The sequence below is a fragment of the Octopus bimaculoides genome, chromosome 4 (genome assembly GCF_046866305.1).
Source record: "Octopus bimaculoides isolate indiv1 chromosome 4, ASM4686630v1, whole genome shotgun sequence".
Lineage (NCBI taxonomy): Eukaryota > Metazoa > Mollusca > Cephalopoda > Octopoda > Octopodidae > Octopus > Octopus bimaculoides.
The window spans coordinates 105,568,272-105,589,767 of record NC_142931.1 but is presented as its reverse complement, the minus strand read 5'-3'; the positions used below and the strand labels follow the sequence as shown (position 1 = coordinate 105,589,767).

Here is a 21,496-nt window from a genome sequence, read left to right as displayed (position 1 = left end):
CTACTAATTCAATGTGACTTCTATTAAACCCTCTATTGCATGAAATTATCCACAGTTGTCTTGTATCCAAATATCATTCTCATTCTGGACTCTGATCATTTTAGCCTCTTGTTCATAAAAGCTCACCATTTCTGAACTCTTCAATCCAGTCATCATTACTAGTTTAATACCGTCAAATTATCTGTAGTATTAATTTCTCTCCATCTCAATCTTACATAATCTCACCCCTTTATTTTGGTTTCAGGTTTTCCTTGATTTGCTTTCTAATATCAATCACTGCTCAGTCGGTGATTATTAGCATTATGCCAGACCATTCTAATTTCTTAGTTGCTGTCTCTTAAGATCCTACAACTTTTCATTACTTTGCACATTGTTTATCTGGTCAACAACAGCTGGCCTAAACAATATACTGGGAGGGGAGTTGTCTTTGTTTTATTTATACTCTGTTGTTTAATTGTTGTACACCCCTCCCCCAAAACTTTCATACTTCATTGTGCTGTAACCTCCATTTCTAATGCTGCTGCATAGTTTTGCTCTTCAAATCTTGCTGTTCGCGTTGCACAAAACAACACAAAACGGTCTTCCCCTAATCTTTGTTTCTTGCCACTCTGTCATTCTGTAGAACTCTCATCTCACCAAACATTGCTTGAATATCTTCATTCTCATGATTGCCTTCTTATGGAATTCACTCATCTGAGTTCTTACATATGCTAACCTAATGTTACACTAGCAATCATTTCAACAATGTCTTTTCTCTGAAAAAGAAAATGATTTTAGAATGTACGCTTTTGTACATTTTCAAATTGTCCAAGCTTAAACATGTTTATGAAAATGTCCTTAGTATTATCCTTCCTTGAATTGGTACATAACCTTTCTGATTCTGTTAGTTCATGCTTCTAATGTTTGAATTTACTGTTCTCCCCTTCTGCCTAGATAAAATTGCAATTGAGTTTTTGCCTAGTATCTTCGTATAATTTTCTTCCTCTTGATTCCTATTGCTGGCCCATAACTGCTATGAAATCTCTGACCCAGCTATGTTTTTGTTCTGTTACCTAGAATTAAATAACCTCCATATTACAGTTTCTATCCCTCCCTCTTTCGAATCAGTTTCATTGCTGTCCTGTAAATCTCAGTCTTCTAGATGAGGGTATATCTTCGGTTGAGACAATGTCATTTTAACTATATCTCCATGTTTAACCATGAAGGTTGACAAGTGATGCTGAAAGTTAGTCTTTCCTTATGCATCAGGCTCATCATTTTACAAAAAAGAGACTTAATTGCATGGAGCAACTCCCATCCTGTACCTCAGAGTATCATTGAAACAAGAATATCATTGAAATGAGTGAACTTTCAAGATATTATTGCATATGGCATTAGTCATGGGGAAAGGTAACTTTTATAAACTGGAATAAGTAGCCATCAGCTTGAAATATAGTGTTTCTTCTTGTGGGGTGGCATTGGATGGTATGTTGCTTTTAGATACTGTCTGTACAAGATATTCAATATTAGGAAGTGAAGAGGCATTTAGAAGTGGTGATTTATAATTTGTGAATAGTTGACACAACATTTATTTATCACTATTACAATTACTACCACTTGTACTCACCACAGAAAGACAGTACGAGTACTGTCATAATATGGGTTCTGGTTAACCATATCCAGTTGAAAGGAGCACCTAGGATTACTTAAGGTAAGCAATCCCATTGTAATTCATCTGATGGGTAAATCCTGGGTTCGCTTTGCTGGATTACAAATATTTTACCAAGTGCTAACCAGTCAAAATTTGGTGGATACAAATGCAATTGTTAGTTTTCTATGCAGCAGAAACATATATCAGGGCAATTAGGAGGCCAGAAATTGGAGCTGATAAAGTTGTAGAAATTCTCCATCTACTTCTGACTCTTTCTGGAAGTAGTGCAAAGAGCTGGATTCTGCTGCCACACACATGGCTTTCCAGTAGCTTTACATAGCCTCTGAATTGAGTGTAAGGCTCTGTTCAAAGGTGTGAGGATGAATTCTACTGTGTGGGTGCAGTCAGAATGCCTGCTGTGTCCTTTCATGCTGACCACAGCTTTGTAGTCTGTTGCAGCTGTCCCTATTATGTCTTACAGCATTTACAGTGTTTCTCAGAGCATTGAGCAACAGTCATGACATCAGCATTTTGATACCTAGTGCAAATCATCTTGGTACAGGTAACTCTCTTCTATATTTAGATGGCTTCCAGTCGTTTATGTCGGCTAACTTTAGCTCAACTATAACTTTAATCTTTATGCTTTCCAATGCTGTTGACTATTCACCAATACATCAAGCTGTTCCTGAAAAAAGGAGGCCTAAAAGAATTGTCAGATTTAGCCCTAACACCCTATATGTCTATTGATGAAGGAGCTGGACTTTTTTTTTTCAGTTCTAGAGAGGATAGGTAGATTGCTTGTAAGCCTCTACAGTTTTCTATCTCCCAGAGGACAAGCATGGATGGTTATCTTTCAAATTCAGTGAATAGTTCTTAAAAAAAATTTGTGAAATATTGTCAGTGGAGGTCCCATCTATAAATCATTCTCTAACACTATTCTCTCTATACAATCAACAGATAAAGCCCAAAATCTAGTGTCCAGCAAAGCTACATTGAATTGAATGCCCACAATTCAATGTCTTCACCAGCTTGTTTTTGTGACAGCAAATGGAATCTATAAAGTATTGTAATGAAAATGCAAGTGAGTTTATTGCAGTATTATAGTTAAGTCAATTTGCAAAATGACTGAAAAAGGAGGGTGAAATCATGTAAGTGGACTGAGTCATTGTTGTTCAGCTGAGCCTGGCAATTCAGCAATGTAGTTTTCTTTATATCCACCCAGTACTTGAAGCTGATGAAGTGTCATCAAAGTGATGTAACTTTCCCCCTACCAAATTTTTCCCATTGTTGCATTTCCATGAATGCCATGCTAGCATGGAAAGCGGACGTTAAACGACGATGATGATGTGGACTGAAATACTTTGGAGTTGAACTTGTGAAAATAATTGCTGTGATGTAAAACAGTTGTCAAGATTCAGTTTGCTTTATTTGACAGAAATGTCCCTCTCACCACCTTGACATAAAGCCACCGCCTTCTCTGCTACACTCCCACTTAGTTGAGGGGGCTTTATTTGTCCTGTGAGCTTCATGGCAACCTGCCTAGTACTGGTGCCATAAAAAATAGCGTCCAGTACACTCTGTAAAGTAGTTAGTGTTCAGAAGGGCATCCAGCCACCACAACTATGTCAAAGCAGACATTGGTATTTGACGTAGTCCTCCAACTTGTCTGATCCTGTTAAACTATCCAATCCATGTTGGTATGGAAGCCAGACTTTAAATGATGTTTAGTCAAAATACCTGTGTAAAGTGTCCATGTTACTGCAAATGACTGGCCATCAGTATTCAACTCAAGTTTACCATAATTCGCATGAGCTGGAAGTAGCAATAATGATTCTGTAACACTAACTGTATATAATTCTTCATATAGTCATCCACTGTTTGTCACAAAGCTATCTTTCATATACTATACATTTCACATAAAGTCATTGTTAATCTATACTTTCATATTTTTCAGAATAACATTGATCTGGTGCTCAATCATACCTCATTAATAGTTAGCTGTTTTATTGGTCTGTTTAACACATTGTAAAAATCATTTGCATAATAGGACTGTTAAGAATTGTGTATCCACATGAAAATTTTGCCAACCCTAAACCTGCCTGAATACTGATCTGTCTCTTCACTTCATAACCTAAGTACTGAAGTTCACCCATTATAATTTCAATGCTCTACATTTAACTATAGTTATTTTTTTTTTTTTGGTGGTGGTGGGCTATACAATGGCATCTTCTGCTAGTGTACTAATTCTCTGATGTGGAGATCTCAGTATCTACCATATTATATTTCAATAATCAAAGTAGCTTATATTAGTTCATGAATTTTTTCCTGTTCTCTGCTAATTAATATAGCTTTAAACCTAGTTTTAGATTTCTTAACTATCCAGAACCTGTACCTATTGTCTTTGCATCTCTGGCTAATTTAGTTGCCCATGACATGACATCTCTTCTAGTACTTGCTTTGTTTTATTGTTTCTCTAGCAACTCTATGGAAATAAGAATGTTGAAATTTTTTTAGGATAATCAAGTAATACTCACACTTGATAGTGTTGTCACAAATCTGATCCTAGACTTGTTAATGCAGTTGTTACTATCAGGAAATATGTGGCTTTGCATGTTATGTTTAGTTAACTTTTACTGTTTGTAGCAATAAGACATAATTGAACATTTCAGCACCTACTCTTCAGTCAGAACATTCTTCACTTCATATTAGTTTTATTTGACAGTGTCTGTCCCTAATGGATTCCTTTCATGGCATTCCCTCTTTAACCTTTTAGCATTCAGATTACTCTGTCAAATGTAATGCTTATTTGTTCACACTGTTTTGAATTAATTATGCATTATCTTTTAGCTTCAAGATTTTGATGAAGTGATTATTTATTTTTAGAATGACATTGTAGGGTGGGTGTGAGAAGCCAGATTAAACGTAAAACAGGTAGAATGTTTAGGCCTGGTATAGCCAGTTTAAATGGTAAAGGGTTAATGTCAAAAGCAAAGAGAGATGATAGCACCATTTGAGCGTGACCGTTACCAACGTCGCCTTCCTGGCACTTGTGCCAGTGGCACATGAATAGACATTCGAGCGAGTTCGTTGCCAGTCTTGCTGGACTGGCTCCTGTGCAGGTGGCACATAAAATACACCATTTCGAGTGTGGCCGTTGCCAGTACCCCATGACTGGCCTTCGTGCCGGTGTCACATAAAAGCACCCACTACACTCTCTGAGTGGTTGGCGTTAGGAAGGGCATCCAGCTGTAGAAACTCTGCCAAATCAGATTGGAGCCTGGTGTAGCCATCTGGTTTTCACCAGTCCTCAGTCAAATCGTCCAACCCATGCTAGCATGGAAAGTGGACGTTAAACGATGATGATGATTTACTTTTCTTTGATTGTCTTGCACTGTGATTGTAAATTTGATAGTTTTCAGTTTCTTATCTAATAGATAATGTTACAAAACAATACTGAAATGTTTAAAAATGCCCTTGAAACTTTGTGGAAGAAAATAGCATAAAAGATCATCTAACAGGAAATGAATTTTATGGAGAAGCGACAGGAGAGATTTGATAGCTGAAGCTTTATAGTTAATCTCTGTACCATATATAATTTCTGGTATTATCAGTTAGCTGCACTATGACAGACATGACGAATGGCCAGTTCACATTCTAGATATTAAGTGCCGAACATTAAAATATGAGAATAGTAGGAACATTTTGCAATTTCAGTGATACCTGCTCCAAACATTTATTTATTTTTTTTAAATAGGATATTGAATGATATAATAGAAAGCAAAAATTTCTAAATTAATTATATTATTATCAGTTCTTACTATCACAGACTTGCTTCTTGTACATATCATCATCATCATTTAACATCTGTATTCCATGCTGATATAGGTTAGATGGTTTGACAGAATCCAATGTGCCATTAAATTCCAAAGTTTGCTTTGGCATAGTTTCTATAACTTGATGCTCTTCCTAATGGTAACCATTTTACAGAGTGAACTGGGTGCTTTTTTCATGGCACTGTCACTAGTGAGTTTACCAAGTAACTTGCAAGATGAAACCCATTGATAAAATATATATATATATATTTTATGTGATGCATATGGATGAGCTGCATAAAGAAGTATCGATCACAAGATGTGGATGGTACTCATGGAAGAAGTTGACCCAGGAAGACAAGGGATAAAGTAGTAAGGTCTGACCTCAGATTGTTGAGTCTCAAGGAGGAGAAGACAAAGGACCAAGATGATTGGCAATTCACCATGCTTGAGAAGACTATCCATCTCAGCAAAAATGAGGTCCTAAAAACATATCACCAATGTGTATCCCACTTCCTGCACCCAATCTGTACCTGTTGAACCTTCCCAGATACTCAATATTGTAACACCTACCCTTCTTTCACCCTTCTGATCATGACCCAAATTCTGTAATTATATATTCCTTTTCCTTTTTTCTTCTACTTGTAATCCTTCTAGAAACCACTCCTTTTGCCACCCATCCCATATTCTCAGTATTATTCCTAAGCACTCATTTCCCCTAAATATCCTCTCATCTCTGTCATCAACACTTCTTTTTGTAACTCACTATATTCACCCCTTATGTATGCTTGATCTCTCACTGTCACTGTGCATCTTTTTGTCTCACCTACACTTCACCTCATCTCCCCTATCCATGCAACCACCCTTGATTCTCTGTCTCTATTCTCTCTCTATCCACCTTGTTTCTTAAGGGTGTGCCCTGATACATCATCTCTACCATCCTGAACTGGTGCCATGAAAAAAAATAACACCCAGTACACTCTGTAAAGTAGTTGGTGTTAGTAAGGGCACCCAGCTGTAGAAACCATGGTCTCAGGCTACTTGGATTCTATTAAACCATCAAACACATACCAACATGGTATGCAGACGTTAAATTATGAAGATGATGATGTGTGTGTGTGTGTAATAAATATATATATATATATATATATATATATATATAAGGTTGAGGAGGGTATTGGATTTAACCAAACCCTGGAGGATACAGGTAATACCGAGTAAGTGCTGTATACCGATTAGTTTGCCCCAATTGTTGTATGAACAGGATTGGGTATTATAAGTCGTGTATTAGCGTGTGTATATGTAAATATATAAAAACAAAAGGATAAAGAGAGCAAAGGTAAGGTTGAAGAATTTTATGGATAGAGTCTTACAGCTGTTTCTGGGAAGATCCAGTAATTCCCTTCATCGGAGACAGAAAAAATGAAGTTATCTATTATTATATCCATAGGCGGATATTTTTAGTATGAAGTGGTAAAGAGTGTGATGTGCTGAAAAAAGAGAGAACAGTACTTGAAGAGTAGGAAACTACTCTTCAAGTACTGTTCTCTCTTTTTTCAGCACATCAGCACATAATAATAGATAACTTCATTTTTTCTGTCTCCGATGAAGGGAAGTACTGGATCTTCCCAGAAACAGCTGTAAGACTCTATCCATAAAATTCTTCAACCTTACCTTTGCTCTCTTTATCCTTTTGTTTTTATATATTTACATATATATATATATATATATATATATATATATATCACACTGAGTTCAAATCTTTTCAAATCAATAAAGTATTAATTCAACACTGGGGCACGATGCTTCTTTTCCTCTTGATTGTATTTGTAATTCAAAGTTCTAACCTTGCCATAGTGTATCATACTGATCCAGCTTAAGAACTGCATCAGAGCTATAACTGTCTATGCAATACCCACTCACTTCCTCATTAATTTCATATGTAGGATTTCACTGCTGTGGTTAATAATAAATCTGCCATATACATATTGTCATCATCATTATCATTTAACATCCATCTTGCATGCTGGTATGAGTTGGGCAGTTCAGCAGGGTCAAAAGACTGTGCTATATTCCAGTGTCTGCTTTGGCATTGTTTCTATGACTGGATGCTCTTCCTATTGCCAGCCTCTTTACAGAGTGTACTGGGTGCTTTTTTTTCTGTGGCACTGGTAATGTTGAGGTTGCCATGTAGCTAGCAATTGCATATGAAAGATGTAAATCAGTTTTGTGAGATGAAACATGTAAAGAAAGTATTTTTCCAAAAGAAAAAAAGTTATGCTGCTCACAGATTATTTCATCAATGCCTCTTTTCCTTAGTGATCACTAGAATACTGTGTGTGATACCTTGTCAAATGCCTTCTTCTGGTCAATGAAGGCCAGGAATAATGGTTTACTCTTAGTGAAATACTTCTCCTGCAGTTTCTTCACTAGGAAGATTGCATCTGTCATTCCTTTTCCAGGCACAAAACCAAACTGCATCTCATTTACGTCTACCCTGTCATGAATCAATTGTGGTATGACTCTCTCTGTGACCTTCATAACCTGATCAATAGTTTGATTCTTCTATATAATTGCATCTTTCTCCAGTCACACCTTTGTATCACCTTTAGCAGTTTACAATGATATTGCTATGGCAGTCATTGGACCCTTTAAAAATTCAAGTGTAATAGTGTAATCCTCTCATATCTGGTTATATTGCTACAGTATACACATTGTCCTCACATTTATGGTTGTACTGCTACTACATACACAAAGATTCTAGATCCCATTTCAAAATACCCCACTCATCAATGATACAGCTGCTAGTTCAATGGCATATTGTTTCCTTTCTCTGCTTTTTGCTCTCTGATCTAGCTAGCTGCACACCACCACTGTCCAAACTTTCCTATAATATCTGTTTTCTCAGTTGTCTTTTTGGCTGTCTCATGTCCCAAATGCCAACTAAACATTGCATTCAATTCTTCCTTCCCAAAACTACACTATAGAATTCTCTCCTTATCTAACCTACAGATGTTCAAACTGAGCATCAACTACATTGACCACAACCATCTAGGAGGGTCTGCAAAGATCATGGGGTTTTCTCTACCACTACAACTAATTTTAATAACATTATTTGCTTGAAATTTCTTGTAGTGCTCAGTTAAACAAGTCAGAACTTGATATAATACAAAATAATATTGTTTTAATCATAATGCTAATATTTGGCTATTAGTTGAATGCATAATAACATAATATCTTCTGCCTTAATTAATTTTCCGAAGATGGTTTTACATTAAAATTATTTTAGGATAAATCAGAATTATTCTTGGAAAATAACACGCCATGTTTATTTTGTGCTGTTTTCATTTTCCAGACAATAAGTTATTTGAATCTAGCACCACATTAGCTGTTAAAAATGAACAACTCAAAGTAGAAGCTGCTAAATTGAAGGAAGAAAATATCAGTTTACATATAAGAGGAGATGCTAGGTAAGTTTCCTTGAATTCAGTGTTTGATAATACTGACAAGCTATTTTATTTCTTTATTTATGGATATTGCAGGGTTTAACAAAATATTTTCTATATTGTGACCATATATACTGCAAGGTTCCATTTAAAAATTTTTAAATGTAATAACATTTGTATTGCTTGCATTCACACCATGCTCAAAAGCTATTGTCTATAATACTCAAAATGTTGGAGTTCTTTAATATGCTATAATGAATGATATCTAATTCAGCTTTTTTCTTTAAAACAATATTGAAATCGTTATAATTAAGCAAGCTGTTATTTGAATCCAGGATGAAATAACCTCATGAGGACCATTTAGCCCTTTTGATACTGCCGTCTGAGACTGCCCCTGGATTTATGATGCAAAATTCCTGTTTTAAAGTGACCAAATCTACTATGTTAATTTATGTTCCAAACACCAGCTTAATAACAGTCATTTTACCAAATTCTTCATTCTTAAAATTTAATGAAAGACAGTGCATATCAACAGAAATACATATAGTAACAAAAGGGTTAAGGTTCTCAGAGAAAGAAGTCTCTGTGATGAAATGGTCATTAATTGGTTAACTATTTGTAACAAAAAAAACTTTTGTACTACATGGAAAATTTTCAGTCTTCTCAGTAGCAGCTCAGTATTTTTTTCCGTGCTTGCATGAGTCTTTTACATAACATATTACACATAATCTTTTGTCATCTTGTCTATGATACCTAACATGGATTAGGTATATATTTGTATTCAGTAATTAAGTCAAATGATTTCAAAGTTCTTCACATGAATTGTGTGCCATATAGATAAGAAAGAAGTTAATTTGATAATATTTAATAAAATTGGATAACAACTGACTGTTTTCTATGCTAGCATTAGTTGAACAGTTTGAAAAGGTAACAGCTATGCTTGTTTTCCATGCTAGCATGAATTGAACAGTTTGTTAGGATCCAACAAACTGGAGGACTACATCAAACTCCAATGCTTACTTTGGCATGATTTCTGCAGCTGGATGACTTTCCTAGTGCCAAACACTTTACTGGGTGATTTTTTTTTTTTTGTAACACCAGCAGTAGTGAGGTTGCCAAGTAACTTGTAAGACAAGAAAGAAAGAAGTCCCACTCAACTAAGTGAGATTGCAACAGAGGACAAAGTGGCATTATGCTAGGTGTTCAGAGACTAAAGTATGATAAGACAGACAATGGTTTCAAATTGCAACTTACGATTCTGCTGCTCTTCACCCCCTTTGTGTACTATCATTCATCTCCTACTTTCTCCCCAACTCACATATCATTAATCACTCCTTCACCCTTGTCCACCATTCACTACATCTACCCTCAACCCTACCCAATCTGTACAGACGTCATCTACTACTCTTTACCTCCTTCCAATGCATATTTATCATCATTCGCATCTCAATCCTTGTTCTTCATTCATTATGCTCCATCTCTAACCGTCCCTCACTCTTCCCACACACTTACAAACTCGGCACATCCACTTTTTTTGTTCCCTTTTCTCCACTCCTACTCACCTTGTACCTTGAAGCTCCACCCTGAAGCTCCACCCTGACATTTTGTCACCACTGTTTTGTCTTTTCTCAGCTCTATCCTGGTCACTCTCATCCTCTCCTCTACAGCAAAATATCTTTTCTGCTGTAGACCCTTTTCTCACACTTTAATCTCTTGTCTCCTATCATAAAGCTGCTTCCTCTCTATTGTAATCCCTTTCATTTTGAGATCTTAGTTTTGTGAGTTACATGATAACCTCATTTGTGCTACTGCCACAAAAAAGTAACACTTTGTAAAGTGGTTGGCATTAGGAAGAATGTCTAGCGCTATAGAAACTAAGTCAAAGAAAACATTGGAGCATGATGCAGTTCTTGGATCCAAATCAGCATAGATGGGCATTAAAAAATAGTGATGAAATATGTATGTGTCTGTGTGATTAAAAGGTACTTTGTAACCATATGGTTTGGGATTCAATTCCACTGCTCAGCATCTTCTATAGCCACAGGTTGATCAATAACTTGTAAGTAGATTTTGTCAGGCATAAACTGTAAAGAAGCTAGTTGTGTGTGTGTATGGGAGGACATGTATGTGTGTGTGTGTGTATATATGTACATATGAATGTATGTAGGTGCAGACATGGCTGCACATAGCTCTGAGTCTAGTCCCACTACAAAGCATTTTGGTCGAGAATCTTGTACTAGAACCCTAGTCCAGCGAATGTGGTAGATGAGAACTGTACAAGGCATATTTATGAATGTATACAGATGTGTGTGTATACTTCGTGAATATTTATATTCTGTGCTAACATGAAAAACCACTGAACTGTATATGGTGTTGTTTCTTGTCATTCCTCTGCAAATTATCCAGTATCTCTGTGCTTTCAAAGATGAGTGAAATGAAAATTTCCTTACTCAAAAAACAGATGAGGGTTAGCAACAGGAAAGATATCCAGCTCTAAAAGCAATGCCTCAACAATAATTGTCTAGCATGAAAACTTGGATATACTTAAATGTATTGTGTATGCATATGTGTATAAGTATGTATGTGTGTATGTGGATGTATATACCTGTGTTCTTTGTTTCTCTTTATCTTGTAATCTTGTGGTTCATCAAGTAAACATTGTTAAACTAAGTGCCAGGGCCAATATTGATAGAAGATGGGGCCACAGTATGGCTGCAATCCAATGATTGGAACCAGTAAAAGAATACCCAAAACAATATGTTTCTTTTAGTATCAAGTGCAAAATTCATTTGGAATTGATTTTTTGAATTGTTCTGATGGGAGTCAGAATATCTGTTCTGGGAAAATATAAGTAACAAATAATTGTTAAAGTGCTGCAATACCAAGCTAATGAGTTGTATGAAACCCTGATACACTCAATCATTCTAAATCTTATTCAATAGTGGGATAAGAGTTTGAAAGGTACAGGCTTATTATTCTGCTACTCCCTACCCTTTCTGTACTGCCACATATCACCTCCTTCCTGAGCCACTCCTGTATCTTTCATCCATACTGATAATTTACCTTTACCCCCATCTCTAACCATGCATTGCTCTCCTTTCATGCTCTTATGAACATACCTACCCACCCTCCCTGATCCTCTGTCTGTATTCTCTCATACTCATCTTCCTATATTACACAGTTCAGTCTGACATGTCATCACCAGTATCTCTATCTTCTTTCCAGTTACTCCCACTCACCCTTATATAGTACGAGGTAGCCATACATCTTCTCTATAGCAAGACACTTGTGCCTGTATCTTTATCATATTTTAACCCCTCGACATCAAGCATAAAGCCACCTCCCTCTCTACTACAACTCCACTCAATTGAGAGGACTCTTTTTCTTGTGAGTTATGTGGTGACCTAACTAGCACCCAGTACACTCTAAACTGGTTGGCATTAGGAAGGGCATCCAGTTGTAGAATCCAGGTTAAGCAGATTTTGGAGCTTGATACAATCCTATGACTTGTCAGATCCTGTCAAACCATCCAATAGCATGGGAGATGGACATTAAATGCTGATTATACTGTACCAGATATTAGTGTGAACTAAGCAAATTGACTATGAACACATCACAAGGGTTAAGTAGAGGTGTTAAGCCAGACAGTGAATTAGGTGGATCACTTAAGAACAGTTTGAAGGTTTTTTCATGTAATTTCCACCTATTTAAATTCATTCTCAAGTCTCTTTTTCCAAAAATGCCATGCAATGGGATCATATACAGAGCCATATGATTTCAGTTTAAACTTCTTAACCACACAACCATACTTGTGCCCAGTACCTGTTTTTCTGACAACTCACTCTTTGAAGTATAGCATTTCAGCTACTTAGTTACTCTTTCTTTACCTCTTCCCTAGTTCTATTTACCTTATATTATAGTCCTCGTGGTTCTTGACTTGCTGTAATGCAAATGATTTAACCATCTACAACACTAATTCAGGAAATTAGTTTAATATCTGATCACCTACCAATGTGGCAAACACAGAAACCAGATAGACTTCATATTCACCAAGAAACAAGACGGACATATGTATGGTTATGAATTCTAAATTTCTCCTCAGTGAATTCTAAATTTATCATACCAATTAATGTCCTCAGAATTTGAAACTGCATGCTTTATTTGATCCACAGGAGTAAATTGTTCTCATTCTGTTACTCATGCCAGATATATCCCCCATATCTGTTCTTGTTCTGCTACTGAACAATGATACAGGGAATAATATAAGTGTTGCTTTAATATCAGATGTTAGATTTATATGTTAGGCTTGAGTTTAATTTGGGGGTCAATGAAGTTGTAGTTGAGAAAAATTTAGCTGATATGGGAGACTGGAAGCTATTAAATATTAGAAAAAAGTTATCTATATTTATTTATTTATTTATGTGTTTCAGCCAAGTGGCTGCGGTCATGCTGGTGCATGATGATTTGTATTGGGTATCAAAATGCCAAATCATACTCGCTGCTCAATGCTTTGGGAACACAGTAAAGGCTGAAAGATGTGAGATGGTCAGCTGTAACAGAGACTATGAAGCCATGGTTAGCAGGAACAGATACAGCAGGCATTTTGACTGTATCCACACGCTGGAATTCATCCAACAACTACAGGGCAATGTGATAGAAGATTTGAGCAAGAAAATCTGGGCTTTAGTGAGAGGGATGGGTATTGAAGTTACTACTATGAAACTGGCTCTTTGCTACCACTCGTACAAGATGTTCAAGGGACAAATTCTGACATCCAAAGCCAAGGAGAACTGCTTAATGGAAAGCAGAGAAATTCTTGAACAATCTGGGGCATCCTGTTGAGCTGGAGATCATCTGGTTCTTCTCAGATGAAAAGAACTTCTGTCAGAACCACTTGCACAACACCCAGAACAACAGGCGGCTTGCCTACAATCCATGTGATATCTCACGTATCTTGAAAACTAAGTTCCCTCAAACTATGGTGGTGTTTGGGTGTATCTTCAGTAAGGGTGATGTCAAACTGCCCCACATCTTAGAACAGGGCTTTAGGCTTAGTTCAGAGGCTATGTGAAGCTACTCAAGACTATAGTCAAACCCTGGCTGGAGAGGGTTACTGCTGGAAAGCTGTATGTGTGGCAGCAGGATTTGGCTCCTTGCCATACCTCTGGAAAGAGTTAGAAGTGGTCGTTAGAAAATTTCCATGATTTCACTAGTTCTAATTTCTGGCCTCTTAATTCTCCTGATTGTAATCTCATGGATTACTATGTGTGGGGAGCAGTTGGAAAAGACACTGCTTTATCTGCAACAGCAAAGCCAAGCTGGTGGCCAAGATCTTGGAGGTATTCAAAGATCTTCTTGGGAACACAGCAGGGAACATGTACCAGGTTCTGGAGCTGTCTTGAGGTTGTGGTGGAGGCTGAAGGCAGCTATGTTGTGTAAATTGTTACCTTCCAGCAACAATCTAGTTGACATTTTTTTTTTTTTTTTTTCAAATACTCTAATTTTTGTTTGGGATATTGTTATATTTTCCTCTTATGCGAATTATTAAATTTAACCCAAACACCTTGTATACTTTGATTGAAGTGCTGTCTAGGCTGTATGTTGATGATGCATTATTGGAAAGTTAGGGAGGAATGAAGGTTTCTGTCATCTGCATGTGTGTGGATGATGGATTTGGTGGAACATAAGGTTGTTAATGTAAAGGAGGAGGAGAGTGGAATACAAAACTGAATCCTGAGGAACACAACAGTTGATTGAGAGTGGGAGCAGAAAGAGCTTAAGTCAATGCATACTCCAATGGTGTGATCTGATTGGAAACTACTGATCCAAGAGATGAGAGTTGAGTGGAGCCTATGGGCAGGAAGTTTGGATAGAAGATATGCATGCCAGACATGGTTGAAAGCTTTGCTAATGTATAGGGCTGCAACATTGCTTTTACTGAACTTCTCTAAAGTGAAATTCCACTGGTGAGTGACATAAGTCTGTATGCCACCAGTGGTACTGGATCTATGGAAACTGAGGGGAGAAAGAAATTTGTGGTGATGGAGACATTGTTGTTAATGACTGTCTCCATTACTTTAGAGCTATTTGTTGGGAAAGAGAAATAGGATAATAGTTGACTATGTCAGAAGGGTTTGCCTTTTTTTGGAATGGGACACGTTGTGGCATGTTTCTAAATGTCAAGGTATATCTCTGTAGAGAACAAGAGTTTGACAAGTATAGAAACAAGTTCAGGGCTGTAAAATTTGAGTTTAATGGAAATGACAATGCTAGTGGCCTTGTTTGTTTAAAACAGCTCAGAGTATTTCTGCATTTGGGATGTGTGTATGCAGTGTGGGGAACCTGGTAGAGTGAAACAAGGTAGGTTTTGGAAGGGATTGGTAAAGTGTGTGCTGTGTAGAGTTGGCTGCAAGGTGACCAGTGAAGGTGGAGGCTTTCTCCATAGGAGTACTGCTTTTGAAGCCATTATTGTTTAGTTGAGATGGGTTTTGTGGTGTAAAAGAGATCAACTGTGTGTTGATCTGCAGTGTGAATAAATGATGAAACAAGTTAGTGTAAAGTAGCAAAGGGTTTGGATTCTGCACTAGCAGCATTGGTGTGGGATGAATGCAAGAGCCATGAGGAGTTGTAAGTGTTGAAGTCATAAAGAATGGTGACTTAGGAGAGGAGATAGGTGAAATACATGCTCTCAATGCAGGAGGATGTATGGTCAAAGAGTAGCTATCATTTGAGGAATTAGGAGAATTATAGAAAAAGCAGATATATTTTGAGGAGTGAGAGAAAACGACTTTGAGCCAGATGAGCTAAAAGTCATAATTGCTGAATCCAGGTGAGATAGTTCAAAGATAGGAAGAATGGAGTTTATATGTGAGCAGACACTACCTTTTGGACTGAAATTTAAGTAGGAAGTACATCCTGGGACAGCAGGGATGTGCTGTAGATAGGAATTGAGAAATTTATGTTTTTCCTCTAATTTCTTTCAATCATTTCCATCCCTCCTGTCACCCAGTTACTTTTATTGTTCCCCAAGACACAAGCCAACCATCTCCTGTTTCTCTTCACAACATCCGTCACTGACTCTACCTCTAGAATTTGTTTATTAGAGCATTACTTGATGATAAATGTATTTAGAAAAAAATTTCAGTTTGTTATATAATGTATATTTATATATTAAATCTTAATTTTAAATGTTCTGTTTTTCTTATTCTCTTTTTTTTTTTTTTACCTTATATTTTTTTCTTCCATTTCAGTGGTGACAAAAATCAAATTTCTGATCAAAAACTGTTTAAAAAGCAGGAAGAGCTTACAGAATCCCATCGACAAATTGCTGAGGTTATTTTTGCTATATTCCTTGAAACCATATTTCCAGAATTATCAACATTGATACCTAAAGAAATCTTTTAGCATTTGATTTACCTGTTAATTCCCAAATCAAGCTGATAGAACTCTGTTTTAACTGCATCCTACCTGTGAGAATGCCTACAGTTAATATAAAGCAATATATTAAAACTTTTTTGTGAAGGTGCATGGCCTCATGGTTAGGCTGTTGCACTCTCATTCAGTAGATCATGGGTGTATTGTGTTCTTGAGCAAAACGCTTCATTTCATGTTACTCCAGTCTCCACTCTTAATCAAGTGGTGGGGGTGGGGGTACTGCTTGCCTAGCCAGCGGGTTGGTGTCATTTGAAGGCTAAAACAGTACATAGCACATTGTGACCAGCAATGTGTAACAGCATCTGATAGTCTGATCGGTCATCTGATAGTCTGATCACGTGATTAAAACTTTTATTTTATTTACTTGGTTAGAGGAAAGGTATTGTCTTTCACCTGTCTTTTCAGAATCTTGAGGCTGGTAGAAAATTGTTCTATCCATAGGTTGGAAACCTAGCCCAAAAGGTTGCATTACAGTAGACTTTGCTACCTACCCCTCAACCAGGGTCAGATGGTTGTGTAAAACTAGGTGATGGATTAGGTTTATCTACTTTTGATGGCCTTCCACATTGTTTCTGCCTACCCAATTTTATACACAAGCCTTTGATTGACTCAAGGCTATGAAGCTGCTAGATTTTGAGGTAGAACCCAAAACCATTATTTTAAGCAAACTTTCAATCACATAACCATGTTTGCACTCATTGAATGTAAGGAAAGTAATTTTTCTGTTAATGAATAATCTCCCAAATCAAAATGTAATATAGAATAAAGAAAGTTCATATCATTTCATGTCCATCTTCCATGCTGGCATGAGTTGAACAATCTGACATGATCTGATGGGTCTGAGGGCTGTGTCATGCTCTAATGTCTTTTTTGATAGGATTTCTACAGCTAGATGCCCTTCCTAAAGCCAGCCACTTAAGAGTGTACTGGGTTTTTTTTATTTACATGGCTCCAGATAGAAAATAGCTCCTACCTCTGCTGACAACTAAGTGCCTCTCGGTCAGGATGAAAGGTAGACTGTATGATGCATGTGTGCAAACTGCCATGCTACATGGCAGTGAAACATGAGCCATGATTGCTGAGGAAGTGTAGGCTTGAAAGAAATGAAACTAGTATGATCTACTGGATGTGTAATGTCAGTGTGCATGCACAACAGAGTGTAAGCGCCCTGAGAGAAAAGTTGGGCATAAGAAGCATCAAATGTGATGTGCAAGAGAGACAACTGCACTGGTGTGGTCACGTGTTATGTATGGATGAGGACAGCTGTGTGAGAAAATGCCACTCCCTAACTGTGGAAGAGGTAGACCCAGGAAGACATGGGATGAGGTGGTGAAGCATGACCTTTGAACATTGGGGCCTCACAAAAGCAACGACAGAAGACCAAGACTTTGGAGATATGCTGTAATTGAGAAGACCCGGCAACTAAAGTGAGATCGCAGCCATGGCCTATGCTAGTATCGCATGTCCGGCTCAGTTAAGAGTATCCCTGATGCATCAGGCGATATGATAAACTTGAGAAGACCTGTTGAGTCAAGTGAAACCAAAATCGGAACTGTGGCCAGTGCCCCCTGACTGGCTCCCATGCTGGTGGCACATAAAAGCACCAACTAAACATGGTCCATACCAGGTCCGTCTGACTGGCTCCTGTGCCAGTGGCATGTAAAAAGCACCATCCGAATGTGGCCGATCCCAGTACCCCCTGACTGGCTCCTGTGCTGGTCACATGTAAAAAGCACTATCTGAACATGATCTATGCCAGGACCACCTGACTGGCCCCCATGTTGGTGGCATATAAAAAGCACCCACTACACTCTTGGAGTGGTTGGCGTTAGGAAGGGCATCCAGCTGTAGAAACATTGCCAGATCAGATTAGAGCCCGGTGTAGCCACTGGCTCTCTAGACCTCAGTCAAACCATCCAACCCATGCCAGGATGGAAAACGGACATTAAACGATGATGATGATGATGATATTAATCTTAACTTAATTTATTATAAACTGTTTCTGTTCAAGGTAATCTGGTATAGGAAATGTACTCCAAGGTGAATTTTTTTCTTTGATGAAAGCCACAATATGTATGTAGTATTCTGTTTTCTTAGCAAGTTAACTGGGACTTAGAAGTAAACAATAAATTAGCTGATAATCCACAAGATAACCTCCTAATGTAAATACCTATATCAATATAACCGACGACTCAAGCTTGCTCTGGACGCACTTGTAGAAATAAATCTAAATATCTTCTAGAGTAGGAATGCAATATATCTTCTGTTGCTTATGAAGCATGGGTATCAGCTAATTATAACAATGTTTAAAGATCAAGTGTTATATTGGATCAGTGAAAGGAAAATTTAATCCAGATATAATGATGCTAAATGATGATAATAACTGTCTTTCAACCTTCAGGCACCATGGGAAGTGACATGCAACAACACTCTCAGCATTAATCTGGAAGCTTAAAGACGAAGGGATTAACTACAAGTGGAAATTCCTTTCCAAAACTAAATACAATATTAACAGGTCAAAAAGATGTTTGATATGTTATCTTGGAAAATGATATCTTTTAAAGAACTTAAGAGCCTCCAAAGGCTGCTTAAATTCCAGGAACTAGGTTTTTTTCTTTATGTCTGCATTTAAAATAATACATTTTGGTGGAATTTAAGGACACACCTTAAACCATTCCCATCTCATTACATGTTTTTGACATGTTTGTTGTAATATTTGTTATTTCCCCAGTGTTTTCCTATGTCTTTTTGTTGTTTTCCCTTTGAGCATTTCTTGTTCAGATGTTATCTGCTTTGAAAGCAGCTTAGCATTCCTGTTCAAAAGTCATCTGCTATAAGTGCGACTGTCTGTGTAACTGATGGCATGTTTGAAAGAGCCACCATAAACAGTAGCGATCCCAAGACAGTTCCCTGAGGCACTTCACTCTCTATTATTGTCTCCTTGGAGAAGGCTCCATTAGCTGCCACAACCTGGTTTCCTTCTTTTAAGAAGTCATGTAAACCCTCTCCCAATTTTCTGATTATGCCAAGTCTCTAGCTTGTGACATATCCTCCCGTGAGCAAACTTATCAAAAGCTGTTGCAAAATCAAGATATATCACATCCACATTTGAGTGATTCATTTGTTGTTTCAGTACCCCGTTATAATACTGCAAAAGCTGTGTAAGGCAGCTTCATCCTGAGCAGAAGCAATGCTGGGTTTCTTCTAGAACCATGATCAATTTCCTCCTGACAATGCATTCCATGACTTTGCTGACATGAAAAGTTAGAGAGATGGGTCTATAATTTTAAGCATCTTCTGTGATACCTCCCTTATGGATAGGACATATTCCTTTGCTTAACTTTCTGGGAAGTCTCCTGGTTGCAAGGAAGCTCTGGAAGAGGATCTGTAGTGATCTTGCTAAAGCCCCTTTGCATTTCTTTAGGTGGATTGTTGGGAATTCTTCAGGGCCTATGGCTGAGTTTAAGCTCATTTCATCAATGGTTTTATATCACATTAGCTTCCTGTGTGTGTGTGTGGTAGAAGTCAGACAGTTGCAGCCAATGGAGAACTATCTAGGGAAACACAAATATTGAGCGGTGTTCCACAGGGAACTGTTCTGGGGCCACTACTGTTCATAGTGGCCCTTCTGGACATGCCCACGGTCACTTGGAGAGCCACTGTCACTAGCTATGCTGATGACACAAATATATCTCAGGCAATAAAGAATCCTGATGATATTGTAAGCCTGCAGAATGACCTAAATGCAATATATGAGTGGGCAGAGCAAAATAATATGCAGTTCAATGCAAAAAAATTTCAAGTACTGCGCTACAAGACCACAAGTACCTCCCAACTGGCATACACAGGGCCTGGAGGTACTGCAATCCCAGAACCACAAACAGTGAGAGATCTGGGCATCAACATGTGTAGTGATGCATCATTTCACATGCACATTGTCAAGTTGACAGCAAGGTGCAGACAACTGGCGGGGTGGATACTGAGGACTTTCCGTACAAGGGATCAAAAAGTCATGTTGATTCTATGGAAGACATTTGTTCTGAGCCGCCTAGACTATTGCTCTCAGTTGTGGTCACCACACAGTGTTAAGCGGACAGCAGAACTCGAGGCAATTCAGCGGCACTATACAAAAAAGATCGCCACAGTCCAACAGATGAACTACAGGGAGCGACTGAAGGCACTAGGTCTCTACTCCCTGGAGCGCAGGCGGGAGAGATATGTAATAATATACATATGGAAAATACTGGAAGGACTGGTGCCAAACTTTGGTATCAAGTACTACAGGAATGCCCGCATGGGTCGCCACTGCATGGTGCCAAAGGTACCGTCCACTGCATCTCACATAAGAACGAGATACTGCAGCAGCCTCGGTTTCAGAGGACCTCAGCTCTTCAATGCCCTGCCAAAACATTTGAGAGACATGCAAGACATGGATGCGGAGGTCTTCAAGACAAAACTTGACGCTTTCCTCTCCACGATACCAGACGAACCAATGGCTCGTAATGAGACGCAGTTTAGGGCAGCTGTGTCAAATTCTCTTATACACCAGATGTGCCATCAAAACTCTTGATTGGACCATGTCAGGTGGGGGAGAAGAGCCATGCAAGGAACGTGAAAATCACGGTGGTGCACCAGCATGACCGCAGCCACTTGGCTGAAACACATAAATAAATAAATAAATAAATATATATATATGAACGTATATATATATATATATATATATATATATATATATATATATATATATATATATATATATATATGAATGAATGTATATATATATATATATATATATATATGAATGTATATATATATATATATATATATGAATGTATATATATATATATATATATATATATGAATGTATATATATATATATATATATATATATGAATGTATATATATATATATATATATATATATATATATGAATGTATATATATATATATATATATATATGAATGTATATATATATATATATATGAATGTATATATATATATATATATATGAATGTATATATATATATATATGAATGTATATATATATATATGAATGTATATATATATATATATATATATATATGAATGTATATATATATATATATATATATATGAATGTATATATATATATATATATATATATATGAATGTATATATATATATATATATGAATG

General features: G+C 37.2%; 1 protein-coding gene across 2 annotated transcripts in view; it reads left to right on the top strand.

Moving 5' to 3' along the window:
* Positions 1-21,496, top strand: part of LOC106882625 (autophagy-related protein 16-1) — an 81,750-nt gene that overhangs the window by 1,151 nt on the left and 59,103 nt on the right. For both annotated transcript variants that reach the window (XM_052967334.2, XM_052967333.2), the window contains exons 2-3: positions 8,798-8,912; positions 16,139-16,220. In XM_052967334.2, the coding sequence (XP_052823294.1) occupies positions 8,798-8,912; positions 16,139-16,220 (197 nt within the window). The remainder of the gene's footprint in view (positions 1-8,797; positions 8,913-16,138; positions 16,221-21,496) is intronic.